Source organism: Mobula hypostoma, chromosome 7 (genome assembly GCF_963921235.1).
Source record: "Mobula hypostoma chromosome 7, sMobHyp1.1, whole genome shotgun sequence".
In the NCBI taxonomy this organism is placed as follows: domain Eukaryota; kingdom Metazoa; phylum Chordata; class Chondrichthyes; order Myliobatiformes; family Myliobatidae; genus Mobula; species Mobula hypostoma.
The window spans coordinates 83,629,164-83,652,070 of NC_086103.1; the positions used below are offsets into that span (position 1 = coordinate 83,629,164).

Genomic DNA, 22,907 nt, shown 5'->3' on the forward strand with positions numbered 1-22,907 from the left:
GGCATTTATTATAAGAGGATTGGAATGAAACAATAAGATAGTGATGTTATGACTATACAATACCTTTGTAAGATCACCCTTGGAATAGAGTGCACTATTTTAGTCTCTATTTGTGAGGAAACGTATCCCTCCAATCATAGACCAAGGACAGCATTGTGGGGTGACCCTGAGCTCCCCATTGCTTACCACTTGAATTCCCTGTCACACTCCCACTCCTGCACTGGTACAATGAGCTGTTCCCTCCTGCACTGGTACGATGACCTGTTCCCTCTGCACTGGTACTATGAGCTGTTCCCTCTGCACTGGTACAATGAGCTGTTCCTTCCTACACTGGTACAATGAGCTGTTCCTTCCTGCACTGGTACGATGAGCTGTTCCCTCTGCGCTGGTACGATGAGCTGTTCCCTCTGCACTGGTACAATGAGGTGTTCCCTCCTGCACTGGTACAATGACCCGTTCCCTCGGCACTGGTACTATGAGCTGTTCCCTCTGCACTGGCACAATGAGCTGTTCCTTCCTGCACTGGTACAATGAGCTGTTCCCTCTGTACTGGTACAATGAGCTGTTCCCTCTGCACTGGTATGATGAGCTGTTCCCTCCTGCACTGGTACAATGAGCTGTTCCCTCCTGCACTGGTACGATGACCTGTTCCCTCTGCACTGGTACTATGAGCTGTTCCCTCTGCACTGGTACAATGAGCTGTTCCTTCCTGCACTGGTACAATGAGCTGTTCCCTCTGCACTGGTACTATGAGCTGTTCCCTCTGCACTGGTACAATGAGCTGTTCCTTCCTGCACTGGTACAATGAGCTGTTCCCTCTGCACTGGTACGATGAGTTGTTCCCTCTGCACTGGTACGATGAGTTGTTCCCTCTGCACTGGTACGATGAGCTGTTCACTCTGCACTGGTACAATGAGCTGTTCCCTCCTGCACTGGTACGATGAGCTGTTCCCTCTGCACTGGTGTGATCAGCTGTTCCCTCTGCACTGGTACGATGAGCTGTTCCCTCTGCACTGGTACGATGAGCTGTTCACTCTGCACTGGTACAATGAGCTGTTCCCTCCTGCACTGGTACGATGAGCTGTTCCCTCTGCACTGGTGTGATCAGCTGTTCCCTCTGCACTGGTGTGATCAGCTGTTCCCTCTGCACTGGTACGATGAGCTGTTCCCTCTGCACTGGTAGAATGAGCTGTTCCCTCTGCACTGGTACGATGAGCTGTTCCCTCTGCACTGGTACGATGAGCTGTTCCCTCTGCACTGGTACAATGAGCTGTTCCCTCTGCACTGGCACAATGAGCTGTTCCCTCTGCACTGGCACAATGAGCTGTTCCCTTCTGCACTGGTACGATGAGCTGTTCCCTCTGCACTGGTAGAATGAGCTGTTCCCTCTGCACTGGTACAATGAGCTGTTCCCTCTGCACTGGTACGATGAGCTGTTCCCTCTGCACTGGTACAATGAGCTGTTCCCTCTGCACTGGTACGATGAGCTGTTCCCTCTGCACTGGTACAATGTCCTGTTCCTTCCTGCACTGGTACAATGAGCTGTTCCCTCTGCACTGGTACAATGACCTGTTCCTTCCTGCACTGGTACAGTGAGCTGTTCCCTCTGCACTGGTATGATGAGCTGTTCTTTCCTGCACTGGTACAATGACCTGTTCCCTCCTGCACTGGTACGATGAGCGTAACAATCTCACTTTGTCTCCTCAGTTGTGAGGAATGGTCTTCAACCTGAAATGTGTCCTGACCTTCTAAGTAATACCAGTACTTTTTAAACATTTTAGAATTCCAGCATCGACACATTTTATTTATTGTAAGGTCATAGTGGGATACAGCACAGAGATAGACCCTTCAGCTCACTGACTCTGTGCTGACCATCAACCATCCCATTGGTGTATCAGTTGCTGGTGTTTGCGTTACTGACCATTTTCAGGCAATGAATTGGCAGAATCCAGATAAGATCCTTTGTCCTGCAAGCAATCTTATTTTCTCCTGTCCGAAAACCCACTGCATGAATGAATCCATTTGCATTGTGAGTGATACTAGGCTTAAACTAAAGCAAGAGTGATCTGGTATCTGATTCACTGAGCAGAAACACCTCATCAGTCACTACAAGCAATTTGCCCCTCAATTCACACTCATGGTAACTCGGAGAAACTATTGACATTCTGTGAGTTCAACTGAGTAATATTGAACCCTAAAGTTCCCACAATCTTAGAATGTCAAAAAAAAAAGATTTGATATTTTCCAGCACCACATGTGAGGAATTGTAACCATAAATTAAAGAATCTATTATCTGTCCCACAGTTTGACTGTGATGCACAGAAAACTTCCCTGCAGGACAACCCTTGATTTAACAGTTCTTTAACCCAGCTCCCAGAGGGAACAAGAGAGCAAGGGGTTACTGCATTTCAATTTTGCTGGAAAAACAGATGTGACAAGCAAGCAAGGCTAATATATTAGTGATGATTAGAAAGGAATATCCTTCACAGATGAGAGAATGCCGGGTGCCAGACAAAGTACAGGACAAAGTACAGAAAGAAAATCATTTAGCAGATTGTATGTAGGTTATGGGAATAAAGTTTGATCTGTCTTTATATTGCCAACAACAGTTTTCATCCCTCCTCTCCTGAAATTTCTACAGATATACCGTGAAGAGCATTCTAACTGGATGCATCACCATCTGGTATTGGGCGGTGGGGTGGGGGAGTCACTGCACAGGATTAAAATAAGGTGCAGAAAGTTGTAAACTCCTTCAGCTCCATCACAGGCAAGAGTTTCCGTAGTATCAAGAACATCTTCAAGGAGCAATGCCTCAAAAAGATGGCATCCATCCTTAAGGACCCCCATCACTCAGGACGTGCCCTCTTCTCATTGCTACCATCAGGGAGGAGGTACAGGAGCCTGAAGGCTCACACTTGATGATTCATGGAACAAATTCTTCCCCTTTACAATCTGATTTCTGAATGGACATTGAACCTCACTGCCTCTTTTACACTACTCACTTAATTCAACTTATACTTTTATATATATTTACTGTAATTCACACTTTTAATTTTAAAGTATTGCAATGCATTGCTGCCACATAGTTACAAATTTCATGACATATACAGTGATATTAAAGCTGATTTTGATTCTGAAAAGACCACCTCTTCTTTCCGCACTGTAGGAAAGTTAGGAGTAAATGTCTATAGCCTGTTGAAGGAGGATTGGTCTGAGATTTCTTTCTTTTTTGATAAAGGGAACAAAATTTTTAGAAGCTTATAATTTGGCGAAAATATGAGTTTTTTTTAAAATCCCAACACTGATGTCTCTCAGATTGACTGCAAAATCTGCCAGGAATGTAACAATTTTGATCTCTGACATTTGGAGGTGGCATACCAGCGATTCTGATGGTTCTGATGATGATTCTGAAGGGTTACTCTGTTTCTTTCTGCAGAGATGCTGCCTAACTTGATGACTGCTTCCATTATGTATGGTTTAATTGCTTAGAAAAGTTGAACAAATCAGTTATTTATGAGTAATAAAGCAAGTTATTTATGATTAATGTAACTGTTGGGGGATCTAGTGAGTACGGAGGGATTGAAATAATAACAGAAATTTCTGGCTATGTTGAAAAGGCCAGACAGTGTCAGTGGAGAATGCAATATTGTTAACATGTCAGGAGAGAACTGTTACGTTTGCAATGTTCTCTACTGAGGTTCAGGTTGAAAATCAGGAATCATAAAATCGAGTATGGATATCCGGAATACTAGATAAGAATTGAAAATCAAGATCAACTGAAAATTTTAGAAGTTCATCTTGGTATATATAGTGCAGTAAAGATTTAAGTACTTGTAGAATTAAGACAGGTAGGTAAAATTGACACAGATCAGTTGAATGACATTGCACTCTCAAGGGACTGTGACATATTCCTACCTTCCTGTGATGACACAGTCTGAATATTTTTAATTTCAACCTAACCACAGCCTTTCCTGTGTAAGTTTCATCATGAGAACATGTAAGCTCAGTCTTTGGTCTGGGAGTGTTAAGGTGTTTGTAGGATTCTGTGAATAATATATGTAAGAGTCATTTTATATGCTTAACAAAAGCTGCAATCCCTTACTTCCATTACAATCAAACCAAAAGCAGTCGCCTTACGCTGATACCATTACGTCAGGCACTGTCTCTTAAAGTGAACACAACAACTCAATGATGGTGTTTGTGAATTATGTAGAACGGTTTCTATTATGAACAATATGTGTCACCTGTCACCCATTACATTACCAACCCTACACAGCCCCCCCCCAAACGATCTAGAACTCACCAAAACCAGCATTGTAGGTCTGTCTGGAGCTCTTACGAGTCTCCTGGCTCGGATCCTATATGCTTTGCTTTGAGTAACTGCAGGTGCTTCTGGCTCGTCCAGTGGTGTGCTGACATGCATGTGGTCATGTCGTGATACAGAGGGTACAGTAATGGAAACATCCGGATCTTGATCAGTTGGCTTAAGGCGATCTACTGAAATATGTTCAGGTTTATCCTTCCTACCTACAATTAAAGTCTTTTTGCCCCATTCCAAAATGTAGAGTAAGTCATTGTAAAGGGGCTTAAGGGGGTGTTGATGTGCATCATGGAGGACAAAAATAATCGAGGTAGAACGTAAGTCAACTGGAACCCAAGGGTTCTGTATAGCATGATAGGAAGTAGGAATAAGTGTAAAAGAATTGAGTTTCCTGAGGAGGGTGAAATGCTGTTAAGAGACTGACGGGTCAGTTGTGACACCAAGAATAAAATCACCCAGTACCCATTACAGCTGCCTGTACACCAACTCAGCTGTGAAGGACTGCAGGTCCTCTTTTGGAGCCATTCTGGATCCCAACAGGACCCTTGGGAGACAACTGTGCCAACTCTCATCTGTCAGGGAGGCCCTCAGAGCAGCCTGTAAGGAACAGTGAAACCACTCCCACAGGCCATTAGACTGCAGGTGTTATGCTGTGGCGTGATATGAGTTTGGGACAGCGGTTGGAAGAAATATCAGATGGGGTGCCGAACTGAATGACCCAGGTATTGATGAACACCCGAGCCATCTCCACAGCTATCATCGATGTGAGAGGGACAACCTTTGGCCACCTGGTGATAGAGTCCACCATGGTAAGGAGACGCATGGAACGGCTGGGGTGCATGGGGCAGAGGACCACATTGATGTGGTCAAACCATCGTTCAGGGACCTCAGAATGTGCCAATGGTGCCCAAACATGACCATTAACTTTTGCCCGCTGATACTCAACAGAGGCTGCACTCCAGTGTTGCACATCCTTCCTGAGGCCATGCCACACAAACTTTACAGCAGCCAGTTTCTCTGAAGCCTTCCTGTCCAGATGCGAGAGGACATGAAAAGAGTTAAAAACAGTATGCCCCTAGTTTCCATGGGTTGAGGGCGACTGGTTGAGACATTGCACAGAAAAAAAAGTCCTGCATCCCCAAACTTGATGTCAGTCAACCACAGGCCCATGACTATTGTTTTGGACGTCCTGTCCCATGATCCTCTCATATCCCCTTTGCCAATCACCTGTCCAGCTCTTGGCTCCATCCCTTCCCCTCCTGTCTTCTCCTATCATTTTGGATCTCCCCCTCCTCCTCCCACTTTCAAATCTCTTACTAACTCTTCCTTCAGTTAGTCCTGACGAAGGGTCTCGGCCTGAAACGTCAACCGTACCTCTTCCTAGAGATGCTGCCTGGCCTGCTGCGTTCACCAGCAACTTTGATGTGTGTTGCTATTGTCTGATAAGCCTGGACCTCTGGGTCGGTAGTTTGGTCAGCTGCCATGCTGGCATATTCAACTCCATTGTGTAAGACTTCGACAGCAAGCCTTAAGTGGCTATCAGCCACACCATTATTTTTCCCTTCAATGTGCTGTAAGTCAGTATTGAATTCTGAAATATAGGCAGGTGACATTGCTGACATGCAGACCAAGTGTCTGATGCTTCAGCCATTGTAAGCACGAGAGACTTGTGGTCAACAATCGCTGTGAAATGCTGACCTTCCAGTGGAAAACAAAACTAGCAGATGTCCAGAGAGATACTGAGAAGTTTGAAGCTTGTGGTTAAATGTGCTGTACTTCCTCTCGTTGGGGTGGGGGTGGAGGTGGGGAGGGTGGCGGAGAGGCCAGCTGAAGAAGGTGAGTGGCTGCCACACGCCTCCACCAAATGTTCATGTGCAACACTCAGAGCATAGTCTGAGGCATTGGTAGTGATGGCTTTAGGTGGAAGTGCCAGTAGGGTCATGTTTAAAAGAGCTCATTTGGTGCCATTAATTGCCCTGGTGTTATCAGCTGACCAGTCATGCATGTGGTTAGAGGCACTGCACTTAAGGACACTATACCAAGATAGCACAAGTTCAGCAGCATGCTGAATGCATCGGTTGTAGAAATTCACCACACCTAAAAACTCTTGCAGTGCTTTGGTAGTGCGTAGCAGTGTAGAAGTTCATAATAGTGATGACTTTTGATGGTAGGGGTGTTGAACCTTCTGTGGAGTTGCAATGGCTGAGAGAGTCAATACCCAACTGGCACTTAGCGGAGTTAATAATCTGCCTGTGTTGGTTTAAGTGTTAAAAAGTTACTGAGGTGTGATAATTGTTCAGTTCTGGATGCACTGGTGATAAGTAATTTGTCTAGGTAAACAAAAAGAAAATCTAAATCTTTTAACACTGACATTAGTCGCTGGAAAGCCTCTGCTGCATTTTGCAGCCCTAGTGGCATACAAATAGGCCAAATGGGATTTTAACATCAGGTTTGGGAATGTTCTCAGTGCATGATGATAGCCCCTGACTATCTCCATATTTAAAAAAATTATTTTTCTGGCTAAATGTGCCAGGAAGTCTTGAATATGTGGGACCTGGTAACGATCTGAAGTGGACGCCTCAATAAGATAGTGGTAATTGCTGCATGGATGGCAACCACCATTGGGCTTAGGGACCATGTGGATGGGTGAAGCCCAAAGGTTATTCTATGTTAGCAAAATCAGACTTCTCACTGGCCATCTTTTATGATTCCAGTCTACGTGCATGGGTGCGGAAATGTGGTGCTTGACCCCAAACTTTTTGACTGTAGTGGGAAACGTGGGCTTAGAAACATAGAAAATGGAAACATAGAAAACCTACAGCACAATACAGGCCCTTCAGCCCACAAAGTTGTGCCAAACATGTCCCTACCTTAGGAATTACTAGGCTTATCTATAGCCCTCTATTTTTCTAAGCTCCATGTACCTATCCAAAAGTCTCTTAAAAGACCCTATCGTATCTGCCTCCACCACCGTTGCCGGAAGCCCATTCCATGACTTCACCACTCTCTGAGTAAAAAACTTACCCCTGACATCTCCTCCGTATCTACTCCCCAGCACCTTAAACCTGCGTCCTCTTGCGCCAACCATTTCAGCCCTAGGCAAAAGCCTCTGACTATCCACACGATCAATGCCTCTCATCATCTTATACACCTCTATCAGGTCACCTCTCATCCTCTGTTGCTCCAAGAAGAAAAGGCTGAGCTCACTTAACCTGTTTTCATAAGGGATGCTCCCTAATCCAGGCAACATCCTTGTAAATCTCCTCTGCACCCTTTCTATGGCTTCCACATCCTTCCTGTAGTGAGGTGGCCAGAACTGAGCACAGTACTCCAAGTGGAGTCTAACCAGGGTCCTATATAGCTACAACATTACCTCTAGGCTCCTAAATTAAATTCCACAATTGATGAAGGCCAATACACCATATGCCTTCTTAACCACAGAGTCAACATGCGCAGCTGCTTTGAGCGTCCTATGGACTCGGACCCCTTGATCCCTCTGATCCTCCACACTGCCAAGAGTCTTACCATTAATACTATATTCTGCCATCATATTTGACCTACCAAAATTAACCACTTCACACTTATCTGGGTAAAACTCCATCTGCCACTTCTCAGCCCAGTTTTGCATCCTATCAATGTCCCGCTGTAACCTCTTACAGCTCTCCACACTATCCATAACACCCCCAACCTTTGTATCATCAGCAAACTTACTAACCTATCCCTCCACTTCCTCATCCAGGTCATTTATAAAAATCACGAAGAGTACGGGTCCCAGAACAGATCCCTGAGGCACACCACTGGTCACTGAACTCCATGCAGAATATGACCTGTCTACAACCACTCGTTGCCTTCTGTGGCAAGCCAGTTCTGGATCCACAAAGCAAAATCCCCTTGGATTCCATGCCTCCTTACTTTCTCAATAAGCCTTGCATGAGATATCTTATCAAAGGCCTTGCTGAAATCCATATACACAACATCTACTGCTCTTCCTTCATCAATGCGTTTAGTCACATCCTCAAAAAATTCAAACAGGCTCGTAAGGCATGACCTGCCCTTGGTGAGGGTTGTGAATTTGCCCAGCAGGTGAGTGAATTCACATGTGGTGGAACTTACTGGGTACAGGGTAATGTCCAAAAGGCTTTTGCATCCACAAGCCGGCAAATGTTAAGATCTCCTAACAGTCCTTTGCTGCACAGGGAATCTGTGCTGAGCAGAGGTTTAGCTATTTTAGCCTAGACGGAGTCCCATGTGTAGCATCATCCACAGAAGCAGTGCGTCACAATTGGTGGCGGTGGTTTAGTTAAGCTGCCAGTTGTCATGTCCCATAAGTCTAGATGCTGTTGCCATTGGCAACCTCCAGGAATAGGCCATTGCTGTCTGCCTTATAATCCATGGGCGATGCTGGCAGCCCACTCAGTTGAGTGCCCATGTCACACAGGAAATGCTGAACCTGAAAGGTTGTCTAAAATTAACAAAAGACGATCCTAGCAACTGGAGGTCACAGTGTTCACAGATCTTGGATAGCCCAATGCACTGGCTCTATCAAAGCTGCATGGCAGTCGGCACTTCTTGATGTTCGTGCCAAAGCATGCATGTTAAAAACATAGACCCGGCGTGTTCTGGTTCAGAGCCGCGAGCATGAGTCTGCTGAAAGCTCTACTGAAAGGGCTTCTTGAGACAGGGAAAGGAGGAGGAACAATGCACCTTCCCCTGGCTGAGTGTAGACTATCAGACATTTTAGCAAGCTCCCTATAGTCCTTTACAGCTATATTGGGGAGATGGGGGGTGGTCTGCGAACTGGATTAGGCACTTGTTGCATGGAGTTCTTTAAAAATAAAATAAGGGTGGTGATTGCCCAGGAGAGATAACATGTGGTCCATTAGTTCTGAAGGCCCAGCATCACCAAGGCTGGGCAAGCTGTTTGATGTGCAAAATGTCAGACAGTACAAAGCTAATAATCGATGAATTTTCAGAGTGATAAATTTATCACGTGCTGGTGGATCTTCTAGTAGGCTCATCACTCTGGCTGCAGTAGAACTACTTAGCAATGCTCTGACATAGTAAAATTTTGGCATTGTCCATGGTGATTTCTTGCAGCCTGAATTGGGCTTCCACCTGTAAAAACCACGTAGTAGCTTGCTGCTTCCAAAACTCCAGCAGCTTCAAAGCAACTGTTGTTGAGTACCTCTGAAATTTTGGAATCTTCTGAGAGTGTCATGGTCACCTATGTAGGATTTTGTCAATACAACACGCCAAAGTCATTTTATGTGCTTTTTATGTACTTCCATTATGAACTAAGGTAAAAGATGTCACTTTACACTGATGTCATTATGGCAGACACTGTCTCTTAAAGCAGTACGACTCAATGATGGTGTTTGTGAATTATGTAGAACAGTTTCTATTATGAACAACATGCGTCACCTGTCACCCATTACATTATCCTACGTGTTTTTCCTGCTTACTAAGTTTTGGAATTCGAGCTGCCCAACAGCCTTGTGTATCCGCAAGAAGAAACTTGTCCCAAAAGATTGACCTTCATTCAACTCCAGTCTGGGTGGTGAAGTCACTGAAGAATTCTCACCATGCAGTTTGAGCTGATAATTGGGGTTTGAATTGATGGTTTATCTTACTCCTTGAAAGCTAAGGATTTGAATTTGAATCTAAATCTAATTATGTCACATTAATATTATTAATAGTGACCTTAAAGCTAGCAGCATGCTTGGTTTAAGTTAGTGCACCAAATTATGAGGGGTATAAATAAGGTAAATGCAAGCAGGTTGAGGGAGACTACAACTAGAGGTCATAGGTTAAAGAGAATATGAAGGGAAACTTGTTCACTCAGTGGGCGGTGAGAGTGTGGAATGAGCTGTCAGCTCCAGTGGTGGATGAGATCTCAATTTCAACATTTAAGAAAAGTTTGGATGGGTACGTGGATGGGTTATAGGGGGCTATAGTCCAGGTGTGGGTCAATAGGACTAGGCAGTTTAAACGGTTCTGCATGGACTAGATGGGCCAAAGGGCCTGTTTCTGGGCTGTAGTTTTCTATGATTCTATGACTTTAATAATATATTTTACAAGATTATTTATGTGCATCTTTTACTGGCCGAGCATAAATGTGATTGCAGGCCGAATAAAGGGTTGACTTTTAATTGCTGTCAGAAAGGGCTTTGTAAAACATTTAGTTTAAGAGTAAGTAAATGGCAAAACTATGATGACTCCTTACCGTGTAGAGTTGTTTCCAGATGTTACCCCATTCCCTCAGTGTGGTGGTGACCTCCTGCACCAATGGCATTTCAGCAGAGGAAACATTCTCCACATTTCTGGAATGAAACATGTGACGTAGTGAATAAACACAGGCAGGGATTATGCAATTGCAGACCACAGAGATAACCGTCTGTTAGTGAGAATTTTCAGTTTTCAAACCTCTATGCAAAATTAACTGAGCTATTCTAGCAGCTTCAACACAAGGAATTACTTGGAATTAAGTGGAGCACCAAAATGTAATTTAGTCTAGTTGCTCTTTGTCACATTGGCCTTGTCCTGCACCTGTCACCAATATCTATCAGCCCACCTAGGATGTCCATTTTGTTAACTTGCTGCTGTTTTCATTGAATTTGAAAATCCATGGAACATCTTTTAACATTTGGAAGGTCTTTGTTTAGATGCCGGGGGCCACTTTAATGTACAGTAGATATGAGATCAAATAATGCAGGTGCTGATTATATAAAATGCAAAGTTCTGAGGAAGACTCCATCCATCCTCTGTTTTATCTGCAGCTGCCGCCACATCTACTCCCTGCCTCCAAAGTCGGGTGCTTTTGTTTCATTCTGAAATCAAATGTTTTTGAGTTAACTAAGGTTGAGCTATGCTCGAGGATAAAGAAGGTTATTTCACTGGAAAGCCTGCAATTATTGACAGCACAGTGTAGACTCAGTATCTTTTTATTGCTTCCTGTACTTCATCTTTTTTTTCTATTCTAACTTTCAACTATTTTAATATATCCAACGAATTGCCTAATTTGTTTTAAATTGTCAGTAATAGCTAATTGTATTGGATGTTCTTTTTAGAATGATCAGTCACAAGGAATATTTAGCACTCATTTCAAGCTCCTACTTTGAACTGCCTGAGGTTTTTATGCATAAACTTCAACAATTCTCCTCAGTTGTTCTTTCAACATCTACATGCCTTTGGTAAGAACTGGCCCGATGCACATCACAACAAGTTATCGTCACGAGGTCCCCTCCAAACCTATCTTCAGTACCATTTGGTTTTGTCTCAATCATTCTCTCTTTACTTCAAAATAAGATTGTCCTGTAATTCTTTTATTAGAGATGCCATATCGTTTCATCTTCATTTACATTCCTTTTCCCACATGTTGCTCTGCACACTGTTAGGGCTTATTCTGGAATTACGTAATATAGTAAATATTAATTTCAACAGCTGTCAGTCTTCAGATCTGAATGTGTATTGTAGATTAAGTTTAAAATGCAGCTCTGAATGATGCTAACACACACAAAATGCTGGTGGAATGCAGCAGGCCAGACAGCATTCATAGGAAGAAGCACAGTCGATGTTTTGGGCTGAGACTCCGGCCCAAAATTTCGACTGTGCTTCTTCCTATGGATGCTGTCTGGCCTGCCGCGTTCCACCAGCATTTTGTGTGTGTTGCTTGAATTTCCAGCGTCTGCAGATTTCCTCGTGTCTGAATGACGGTGTTGTTGGAGATGTTATCTGGGATTGATTGCAAAACAGGAAACACTTATTGACCTGCGATGTCTGCATATGCATGAATGCAACTCAGAGTCAACAATGATTAGTATTCACTCTGGGTGTCTGGAGTATTGGTGTGAATATTTATGTGTTTAAAAATTATATGTAATTCAAAGGAAGCATTGTGGATGCATTGTAACTATAGAATTGCCCTGCCATTATCTTTGATCTTTAGCATATAAAATGTCATGCAATATTGGATCAGTGAGCCTCTTCTAAGAGTGTCTCCAGTATGATGCCTGCTTGTCTACTGAATAAAGACTTCTATATCATTGGCTTTGGTGTCTGTTGGTGACTTCATTCACAGTCACAACACACACCATGGCCTCAACTTTTCACTATGGTGATGATTTTGTTCAACATTGTCATGGCATTTTTACCATAACATGACTTTAGTTTTTAATTTAGAAGATGACTTGCAGCCTGTAGAGCCTGTCTTGGGCATTAGGATACATTTGGTGCTTGTTTCCAAGCAAGGCACCTAAACTTGTAAGCCGTTACTGTATATTGTGGTTATGTTTATTGGGCTAGTAAGCACAGACCAATGTCCTTGATTAACGGAAAGGAGTTTAACTCCAAATCCAAGCAATTAAAAGTGGAATTGAAAATTTATTATCAGTGATAACGTTGTCAGAACTCCCAACCCTGTAAGATGTTGACTTTTAACTGCCCCCTGAGACAACCTTGTAAATGGTTTTGGGGCAAGAAGAGATAGACAATAAATGTTTTACTTGCTGACAACATATCCCTTAGCTTAATAAATCCAACCTGTCGGGTTCACTTCCGTTATCAATTGGATGGACACTGCTCAATGTACTTCAAAATTAGACAATGCAACCAGTAGAAAGTGATGATTTCCCGTGCTTCTGTCTCATTACATCCACAACTGTACAGAACTACAGTTTAAATGCCCATTGTAACTCTTTGATAAAAGACACTACTCTGCAATCAACTCATCTAATGCAGGTCCAAGGCTCCAAACAAAAGGAAATGTAACCTGAATGTAAATTACCATGACCTATTGCAGTTTAAATAGTATTTGGACGAGTGTTTACAACACACCAGCTTGTTACTAGCTGGTTAAGTTAAAGCTTAAATAAACAGAACTAGAATAGCCATACACACATTATAACTACAGGAACAGGTCAGAAGTTAGGAATTCTACAGTGAATAATTCACACCTTAATTACCAAACTTGGTCACCTATCTCCATGGACCAAGTCAGGTATGTGATGGAATCCTCCACACTTTCTACATGGTCCATGTCAGTGTCATGGAATGCTCTGTACTTTCTACATGGTCCTAGTCAGAAGTGTAATGGAATACTCTACACTTACCTGGATGAGTTCAGATTCACCAACATTCAAGGACATATCAGTCTGCATGAAAAGGCATCTGATCTGCAACTATTCACTCACTCCTCCATCAACACACAGTCGCAACAGTCTCTACCATTCACAGGGTGCACAGCCACAGCTCTCCAAGTCTCCTGAGACAGCACCTTCGAAATCCACAACTTGCATCAGCTAGCAGGACAGTGGTAGCAAACAAACTGGAACACACCCAGCTGGTAGTTACTCTCCGAGCCACACACCATCCTGACTTGGAAATAATATTGTTGTTTCGTTTTCGTCGCTGGCTGAAAATCCTGGAACATTCTCTCTAACAGCACTGTGGAGTATCTATACCTCAAGGAATGCAGCAGTTCAAGAAAGCAGCTTAACACTACCTTATAAGAGTAACTAAGAAACTAAGTGTTGGCTCAGCCCGTGAAGTCTCTATCCTTTGAATAAATACCCAAAAAAACAAAAGTTAAGGGTGATATTAGAAGACTTCAGTTTTAATTCATACCCTCTTTTCTCAATGATAGCTTCTTTGACATGGACGAATGATGCTGGAAATACACCCTGCAAAATAAACAGGATCTCCATTAGCAGATGCCATCACTGATTTCCATGCTAGAAATTTTTTAGATATCTAGAGATTTTTTGGATATCTCTACATTACTATAATCATTCAAACATTTGTCCATGAATTATGGAATAGAATCAAATCATATCTATTGCCATCATAAAATAGAATTATGATGGCAAACGCAGAAATATTTTCATTCTCTAACGTGTGTTGTTTTGCAACATTTTTTTGATGTAATAACACAGAACATTAGCTAGGAGCTAAGAGCATGTGGTCTTTGATATGGAACAAGTAAGGAGTCCCTACAAATAAAATAATGATGACACACTTTTCAGCTTCCATTAAAGCAGCTGTTCTATGTTAGTTTTTGAAAAAAAATTAAGATAAAGGACGCTGTCATTGAAATCACTGTCGGGCTCATGAGGTCTGTCAGAATGGTAGTTGATTTAGTGAACATCTCAACAAATTTTATAGTTATCAGATTGCAGTGGCACATTTAAAGGTGTATTTCCGGAACATTTAGTGAAAAATTAGTCACTGCAACTTTAACTGTCTGGGTCAAAATTTGAAATTCCAGTTTCCATTCTTTAGAACAATGATATTGCCTCAAGAAGCAAAGCCCATTCTGATAATATCTGGCAAACTAATTCTGTAATGAGAAGGGATATATATCACATAAAATATAGTTTGTAAATGTGTTACTTAAATTAATGCTAAAAGATTAACATCCCTACTGAATATTCTGCTCTCCTAATAATTACTATATGTCTTGTGTGATCTTAACCAGGCATTTGTCACCTGCAGAAAGGGCAATCTGTTATTCTAATAAGCTTAGCCTGATGTTTGAGTTAACAGTTAATGAAACATACCCATCTACAGGAAACAAATGAAAACACAGCCAATGTCTTCGGAACTGCGACTTTAATATGATTGCTTAAACTATATTGAACTTCCACAGTTTGCAGAAAATGAAGAATGGGAAACTATTAAGATTTCTGAATGAGTTTTGTTGTATTCATAAACTGATTGAGAGGGCCAGAAGACTACACCGAGGGTATATACAGTGACTGATTTCAACCACATCTTGTTTGCCATGCGGTTCCATGTCTTGGCAAATCAGATTATAGAATTTACAAGAAGCTCAATGCCACATATGGCTGTAATTGAAATACTGAAAATTTATTCACCCACAATTATTTTTTTGACATTTCAGCTTTCACTGTATTATTTAACTGTAATCTTTGACAAAGATCTTTTATTAATAATTGAGTCAAACTAAATCTCAATTGAGTAAACTTGAGATTAATTGCATTAATGGGAATTTAGCCCTTTAAAAAAAACATGCATAGATCCAAGAGCCCAGAGCTAAAATTCAAAATGAGCGTGATAGTGACTCACCATCTGTGACTTGTTTTTCATCAAACATCCTTTATACCATCCTGTGGGAAAGATAAAGATTTAGTAAAACTCAGGGAGCAGAATCAGGCTAGGGCTGTCAATAGAACACAATGATGATTATGTTGCTCAGGACAATCTTTCCAATGCGATTCACCTAAATTTATCAAAAATCCATTTTTATCACCTCACAAACTTAACTAATATACCCTAAATGTATGTGTGCACTTACAATATCATGGTGTATAATTGAAAGTGTGGTTGAGTTATGCATATTATGTAACGCTCATGAAAATAAAGAAGTCTGGAAAAACCTGGTAATGTGGCAGTTTGAATAGAGATGGACCCAATGTTGGTAAACAGATTAGTGGTATTGTCCACATTATGCCTAGAATGGGTGGTTGCTTGGTCTATGGCGTCCTAAAGGGTTATGATAAACATGCAGAAAGTAAAATTGAGACCAAAGCCACATCAGTTGCAATGTTATTGAATGGTGGAGGTGGATCAAGGAGCAATGTTGATGATTGGTACCCCTCCTTAGTTTGTGTCCTTAAAAAGAATAAACACTCAAGTGGAAAGTAGTGTATTATAAAAGATTTGCTAAAGATTAGTAATCCAAAACATTCTTAAGAGACAGATTGGGTGACATAGTTAATTTGTAATTAGTAACCTTATATGATTTCTTATAAAAGTTGAGACCATTACCAACTGATAACGATCATTGACTTACAGTACAAAGCAAGTTGGGAAATACCAGAAAATATACTTGTTTATGAGCATTATATTGGGAATACCCAACAGATAAGTTAACAGCTCCGGAGAGAGAAATAATGGTAATAGTCTGCTGAAAGGTCATCAGTTTGAAACATTAATAGTTCACTACCCTACCAATGCTGGCTATTCCACCGAGTATTGCCTATTTTTATTTCAAATTTCCAGAATCCGTGTTATTTATTTTTTGTGATTCTTTTTCTCCAAAATGTTCCTGTTTATTTTCACTTATGGAAACTCTTCACAGGAAAACTGCTGAATAAGATAAAGCAAGAACTTGATGTGAATGCCAAGCAAAACAACAGATCAGAAATTGAGAACTTTCCTTCCATATTATGGCTGCTATTCAGTTGCCTTACCATGAGATTATTTTGTTCTTTCTATAATAAACAGCAAACAAAGCATTGCGTTTCCCATTGCATTTCCTCCTTACATAACTTTAGATTCTGATTCAATTACTTACACCTGTACATCAAAACATATAGTGGAATGTGAAATTTGTGCTAACAATCATCACATTGCTAAGGATATGCTGGGGCAGCCAGCAGGTGTTGTCAGTCAATCCAGCTACAATACAACATGCCCACTATGTTCAGCAGAATAACAAATCAACAACAGCAAAACAAGGCCCTTTCCTCCCACCTCACACACAGACAGTCCTCTGACCCCAGAATAGGCTGCTGCTGGGCCTCCAACCTCCAGTGGTCTCATGCTACTAGTCTTTCTTTGCTTCCCACTTTACCTTCACACTTTTCCAAGATTTGTACTGTATCTCCGACACACAGAGAGAGGTGAGGATCCTTTTGGGCCTCAAAATTGAAGATAACTAGAAATAATAAAAACAATTAAAATCAGAACATGGTCATGTTGAGCAAAATTGGTCATTTAATTTTTTTCGTGGGCAAGCCCTTTACATTTCCTCACTTCTAAATACCATACCTTCACATTAGAAATAAAATACTTCAGAAATTTCATTTAGTATTGGCATTACATGAGGTGGTTTGGTTCATTCACTAATCAGTAAGGTTCTGACTGTAATGTAACATGCAATGGGTAATTTAGAAATGTAGAGGGATATTCTTTTAATAGTATAAATTTTAACTTGCATTCTCAGATTATGCAAACTTCTATTTTGGTAAATGATATCTTGATTTGAATTGTTAACTCTGCTTCTATTTCCACTGTTGCCCTCCCAACCATTGATCACATCTACATGAAACGCTGCTGTTGGAAAGCAGCATCCATCATCAGGGATCCCCACCACCCAGGTCATGTTCTGTTCTCACTCCTGCCAGCAGGAAAAAGGTACGGGAGCCTCAGGCTCAAGGACTGTTACTACTCCTTGACCAACAAGCTCTTGAACAGTAGAGGATAACCTCACTCAACTTAACTTGCCCTATCATTGAACTGTTACCACAGCTTATGGACTCACTTTCAAGGACCCTTCCTCTCATGTTCTCATTGTTTATTGCTATTTATTTATATTTGCATTGGCACAGTTTGTTGTCTTCTGCACTCTAGTTGAATGCTGTAATTGGGTGGTCTTCCATCGATTCTGTAATAGTTACTATTCTATAGATCTGTTGAGTATGCCCACAGGAAATGAATCTCAGGGTTGTATATGGTCAAATATATATACATTGATAATAACATTTTCTTTAAACTTTGAACTTTGATGTTGATGACCTGCTGAGTGTTTCCAGCTTTTTCTGTTTTTATTTCACTTTTCCTCCTCCCCTAGTAATTTTGCAGACTCGAATACACTAGTCAAATCCAGACTAAAGCTGAGACATTTGGGAAGGAAATACTCTAAGATTTTAAGATTAGAAACTGTCTCTAGGGCATTGTGTGGAATATAATATTTATGCTGTAGACCTATCCCCACACAGCACTCTGCAAGGCAGCCTAAACTGAACTATAACACTGGACAACAAAGATTTTGCTTCCTGAATACCTTTAGGTGTATCTTATGAATTTTGGATTACTGATCATGAAAATCACCATGACATTTTCCTATCATGCACCATGTATAAAATAAACTCATGTTTATTATTTCAATTCATAACTCAAGTCAATTAAAATGTTGCCTACAATGTAAGCTGGAAAGATTCCTATCTTGTCCAGGCATGCTTGGGCATGTTTAGGTGGCCCGGCTGCTGCACGGCAGGACAGGGTTTAGTAATAATTATTAGGTTCAGGACTGTAGGGATGGAATTTGCTATCACCAGGCACAAAAATTTCTATGAAGGATTTTGATATTTGAGGCAGATGCTTCCCAGAATAACTGATGCCAAGATTAAGGAAAGCATTTTTGTTGGTCCACAAATCAAACAGATCATCAATGACAGGCAATATGTAGAATTTCCAGTGGGACCAGAGAAAATCACATGGAAGGCATTCAAGGGAGTTGTTGAAATTTTTCTCAACATCTACAGAGCACCAAACTGCATGCAGCTGGTTGAAAGCATGCTTCAAGCATATCAAACCATGAAATGCAGCATGTCACTAAAGATTCATTTTCTGCATTCCCATTTAGACTTCTTCCCTGCAAATCTTGGTGCTGTTAGTGACGAGCATAGTGAAAGTTTTCACCAGGACATTGTGGTCATGGAGAAAAGATACCAGGGCAACTGGAATCCATCAATGCTGGCTGGTGAATTATTGTTGGACACTTAAGTGAGAAGCCTCAGATACTGAGTACAAATGAAAATTATTAACGAAGTATTTTTAACAGTTGAACTATTGCAAAGCATCAGCACCATTATGCAATTAAACACATTATATTCAATAAAAGTTAATTTGTTGTTTCTCCAAATTCCTACGTGATACAAGTAGACTGAAATTATGTTTGTATTCACCTTCAAGCAGTTTATCATAAACAAAAAAAAAAATTCTGAGGAAGCAACACTTTTGAAAAAAATTGTCCAGTGTCAGTGCTGCATTTGCTGTTTTAATCTATGCCTAAATACCCATGGGCCTATAGTTTGTCATGCTTAACTTTTATCTGTGCAGCGGTATTTGCTTTTGTTTGTTCTCCAATCCGTCTTCTCGCCTCAATTCTGTAGATATATTTAGTTCACAATTATAGAATGGGCAGAAATCATTACCCCAACATTATTTCCACTTTGATCATTTTACATTGCAATGGACTTCATTTTTTTCTGCTAATTGGGTTAATTTTTGTAAAATTGTGTATAATTTATGTTTTTATTTTTGATAATGCTGCTAATCTGAAGCTGTGTTCTTGTGCATTCATATAATTGCACATTGTGTCAATAAGGTGGACTTTGACTTTGAATGAGATTTTGACCAGTGTATTCTAATGTGCAGAGTTATTTGAGCTAAAAATAAATGAGATTGCATTGATCTAAAAATACAAATGAAACCTTGTAGCATTAGAAGGAAGCCAGTCTACTTTGTAGATTTATCACTGCAAATGACATTACAGAGGGAACCTTATAAAATAATGAACAATCCAATTAACTCATGGCAGTGCATGACACAGAGATAGAAATAAAACAGAATGTTTAAAACAATTAACAAAGATTGCACAATAATATTTTTGTCAAAAATAGCAATGAAAACAAATTGCCAGGTAGTATCTAATGACATATTGCAAAACAATGGCAAGTTCTATGTCAGTGATAAACAGTTTTTTGTTTTCAGACAGCCTTTATTCAGTTCTGTTTCTCAATAAGCACCAAATAGCAAGGTATGAAGTTACCACAACACCGTGCAAAGTGAGCAGAAGGCAGTTCCTTTCTCCAGTTGTCCAGCAACCTGCTACCATTTCTCAGTCACCATTTCACTCAGTGGTAGGTCTGGATGCTCTATACCATGCCTGGCACTTCTACTGATGGAGGAACTGCCACCCTTCGAGTCCCTTCCCCTTGAGCAAAACTAGTATCATTCTAAATAGCCACAAGGAATTGGAGTCCTCAAAATGTGGATTTGTTGAAGACATGCAATTTAGTAGTTTAATTAGTTTGCTGATCCCTGTTATACAACAGCTGAGCCTCAAACCATGAGTGTGGCCCATTAGTATTTATATGGATTAAAGCACGACAGATTGCACAATATAATCTGCCAACAAATAAAACATTAATGAGACTCTGTAATACAGAAAGGCTCAGGGAAGAAGGGATGCAGGTTAAAGGAAGAGGTGCGATGGAGATACTGAGACTGACTGGAGGACATAAGAAGAAAGCAAGGTTCAGTGAGGAGGTTAAGGGAGAATTGCAGACAGATCACATTACAGGAGAACATTCAAGCCATCATATCAATAAGACCATAAGACCATAAGACAAAGGAGTAGAAGTAGGCCATTCGGCCCATCGAGTCTGCTCCGCCATTTTATCATGAGCTGATCCATTTTATCCTATTTAGTCCCAGTGCCCCGCCTTCTCACCATAACCTTTGGTGCCCTGGCTACTCAGATACCTATCAATCTCTGCCTTAAAGACACTCAATGACTTGGCCTCCACTGCTGCCCGTGGCAACAAATTCCATAGATTCACCACCCTCTGACTAAAAAAATTTTTACGCATTTCTGTTCTGAAAGGGTGCCCTTCAATCCTGAAGTCATGCCCTCTCATACTAGACACCCCCATCATGGGAAACAACTTTGCCACATCCACTCTGTCCATGCCTTTTAACATTCGAAATGTTTCTATGAGGTCTCCCCTCATTCTTCTAAACTCCAAGGAATACAGTCCAAGAGTGGACAAACATTCCACATATGTTAACCCTCTCATTCCTGGAATCATTCTAGTGAATCTTCTCTGTACCCTCTCCAACGTCAGCACATCATTTCTTAAATAAGGAGACCAAAACTGCCCACAGTACTCCAAGTGAGGCCTCACCAGCGCCTTATAGAGCCTCAATATCACATCCCTGCTCCTATACTCTATTCCTCTAGAAATGAATGCCAACATTGCATTCGCCTTCTTCACTACCGTCTCAACCTGGAGGTTAACTTTAAGGGAATCCTGTACGAGGACTCCCAAGTCCCGTTGCATCTCAGAACTTTGAATTCTTTCCCCATTTAAATAATAGTCTGCCCGTTTATTTTTTCTGCCAATGTGCATAACCATACACTTTCCAACATTGTACTTCATTTGCCACTTCTCTGCCCATTCTTCTAATCTATCCAAGTCTCTCTGCAGACTCTCCATTTCCTCAGCACTACCGGCCCCTCCACCTATCTTCGTATCATCAGCAAACTTAGCCACAAAGCCCTCTATTCCATAATCCAAATCGTTGATGTACAATGTAAAAAGAAGCGGCCCCAACACTGATCCCTGTGGAACACCACTGGTAACCGGCAGCCAACCAGAATAGGATCCCTTTATTCCCACTCTCTGTTTCCTGCCAATCAGCCAACGCTCTATCCATGTATGTAACTTTCCTGTAATTCCATGGGCTCTTATCTTGTTAAGCAGCCTCATGTGTGGCACCTTGTCAAAGGCCTTCTGAAAATTCAAATATACAATATCCACTGCATCTCCCTTATCTAGCCTACTGGTAATTTCCTCAAAAAATTGTAATAGGTTTGTCAGGCAGGATTTTCCTTTAAGGAATCCATGCTGAGTTCTGCCTATCTTGTCATATGCCTCCAGGTACTCTGTAACCTCATCCTTGATAATCGACTCCAACAACTTCCCAACCACGGATGTCAAGCTAACAGGTCTATAATTTCCTTTTTGCTTCCTTGCCCCCTTCTTAAATAGCGGAGTGACATTTGCAATCTTCCATTCCTCCGGAACCATGCCAGAATCTATCGACTTTTGAAAGATCATCGCTAATGCCTCCGCAATCTCCACAGCTACTTCCTTCGGAACACGAGGGTGCATTCCATCTGGTCCAGGAGATTTATCGACCTTTAGCCTATTCAGCTTCCTGAGAACTTTCTCTGTCGTAATTGTGACTGCGCACACTTCTCTTCCCTGCCACCCTTGAGTGTCCGGTATCCTGCTGTCTTCCTCAGTGAAGACTGATGCAAAATACTTGTTCAGTTCCTCTGCCATCTCCTCATCTCCCATTACAATTTCTCCAGTATCATTTTCTATCGGTCCTATATCTACTCTCACCTGTCTTTTACTCTTCATATACTTGAAAAAGCTTTTAGTATCCTCTTTGATATTATTTGCTAGTTTCCTTTCATAGTTAATCTTTTCCCTCTTAATGACCTTCTTAGTTTCCTTTTGTAAGGTTTTAAAGACTTCCCAATCCTCTGTCTTCCCACTAGTTTTTGCTTCCTTGTATGCCCTCTCCTTAGCTTTAACTTTGGCTTTGACTTCTCCTGTCAACCACGGTTGCATCCTTTTTCCACTCGAAGATTTCTTCTTTTTTGGAATATACCTGTCTTGCACATTCCTCACTTCTCGCATAAACTCCAGCCACTGCTGCTCTGATGTCTTTCCCGCCAGTGTCTCTTTCCAGTCAACTTTGGCCAGTTCCTCTCTCATGCCACTGTAGTTTCCTTTACTCCACTGAAACACCGACACATCAGATTTCGGCTTCTCTTTTTCTAATTTCACAGTGAACTCAACCATGTTATGATCACTGCCTCCTAGGGGTTCCTTCACCTCAATCTCTCCAATCACCTCCGGTTCATTACACAATACCCAATCCAGTACAGCCGATCCCCTAGTGGGCTCAACAACAAGCTGTTCTAAAAAGCCATCTCGCAGACATTCTACAAATTCTCTCTCTTGAGATCCAGTGCGACCTGATT

At 41.3% G+C, this 22,907-nt stretch overlaps 1 protein-coding gene across 1 annotated transcript in view; it reads right to left on the bottom strand.

The window, feature by feature from the left end:
- Positions 1 to 22,907, bottom strand: part of LOC134349413 (dedicator of cytokinesis protein 2-like) — a 732,270-nt gene that overhangs the window by 635,177 nt on the left and 74,186 nt on the right. Inside the window, exons 2-5 of the mRNA XM_063053680.1 lie at positions 16,914 to 16,997; positions 15,404 to 15,444; positions 13,943 to 13,998; positions 10,545 to 10,641 (exon numbers count right to left, since the gene is read on the bottom strand). Of these exons, the coding sequence (XP_062909750.1) occupies positions 10,545 to 10,641; positions 13,943 to 13,998; positions 15,404 to 15,444; positions 16,914 to 16,997 (278 nt within the window). The remainder of the gene's footprint in view (positions 1 to 10,544; positions 10,642 to 13,942; positions 13,999 to 15,403; positions 15,445 to 16,913; positions 16,998 to 22,907) is intronic.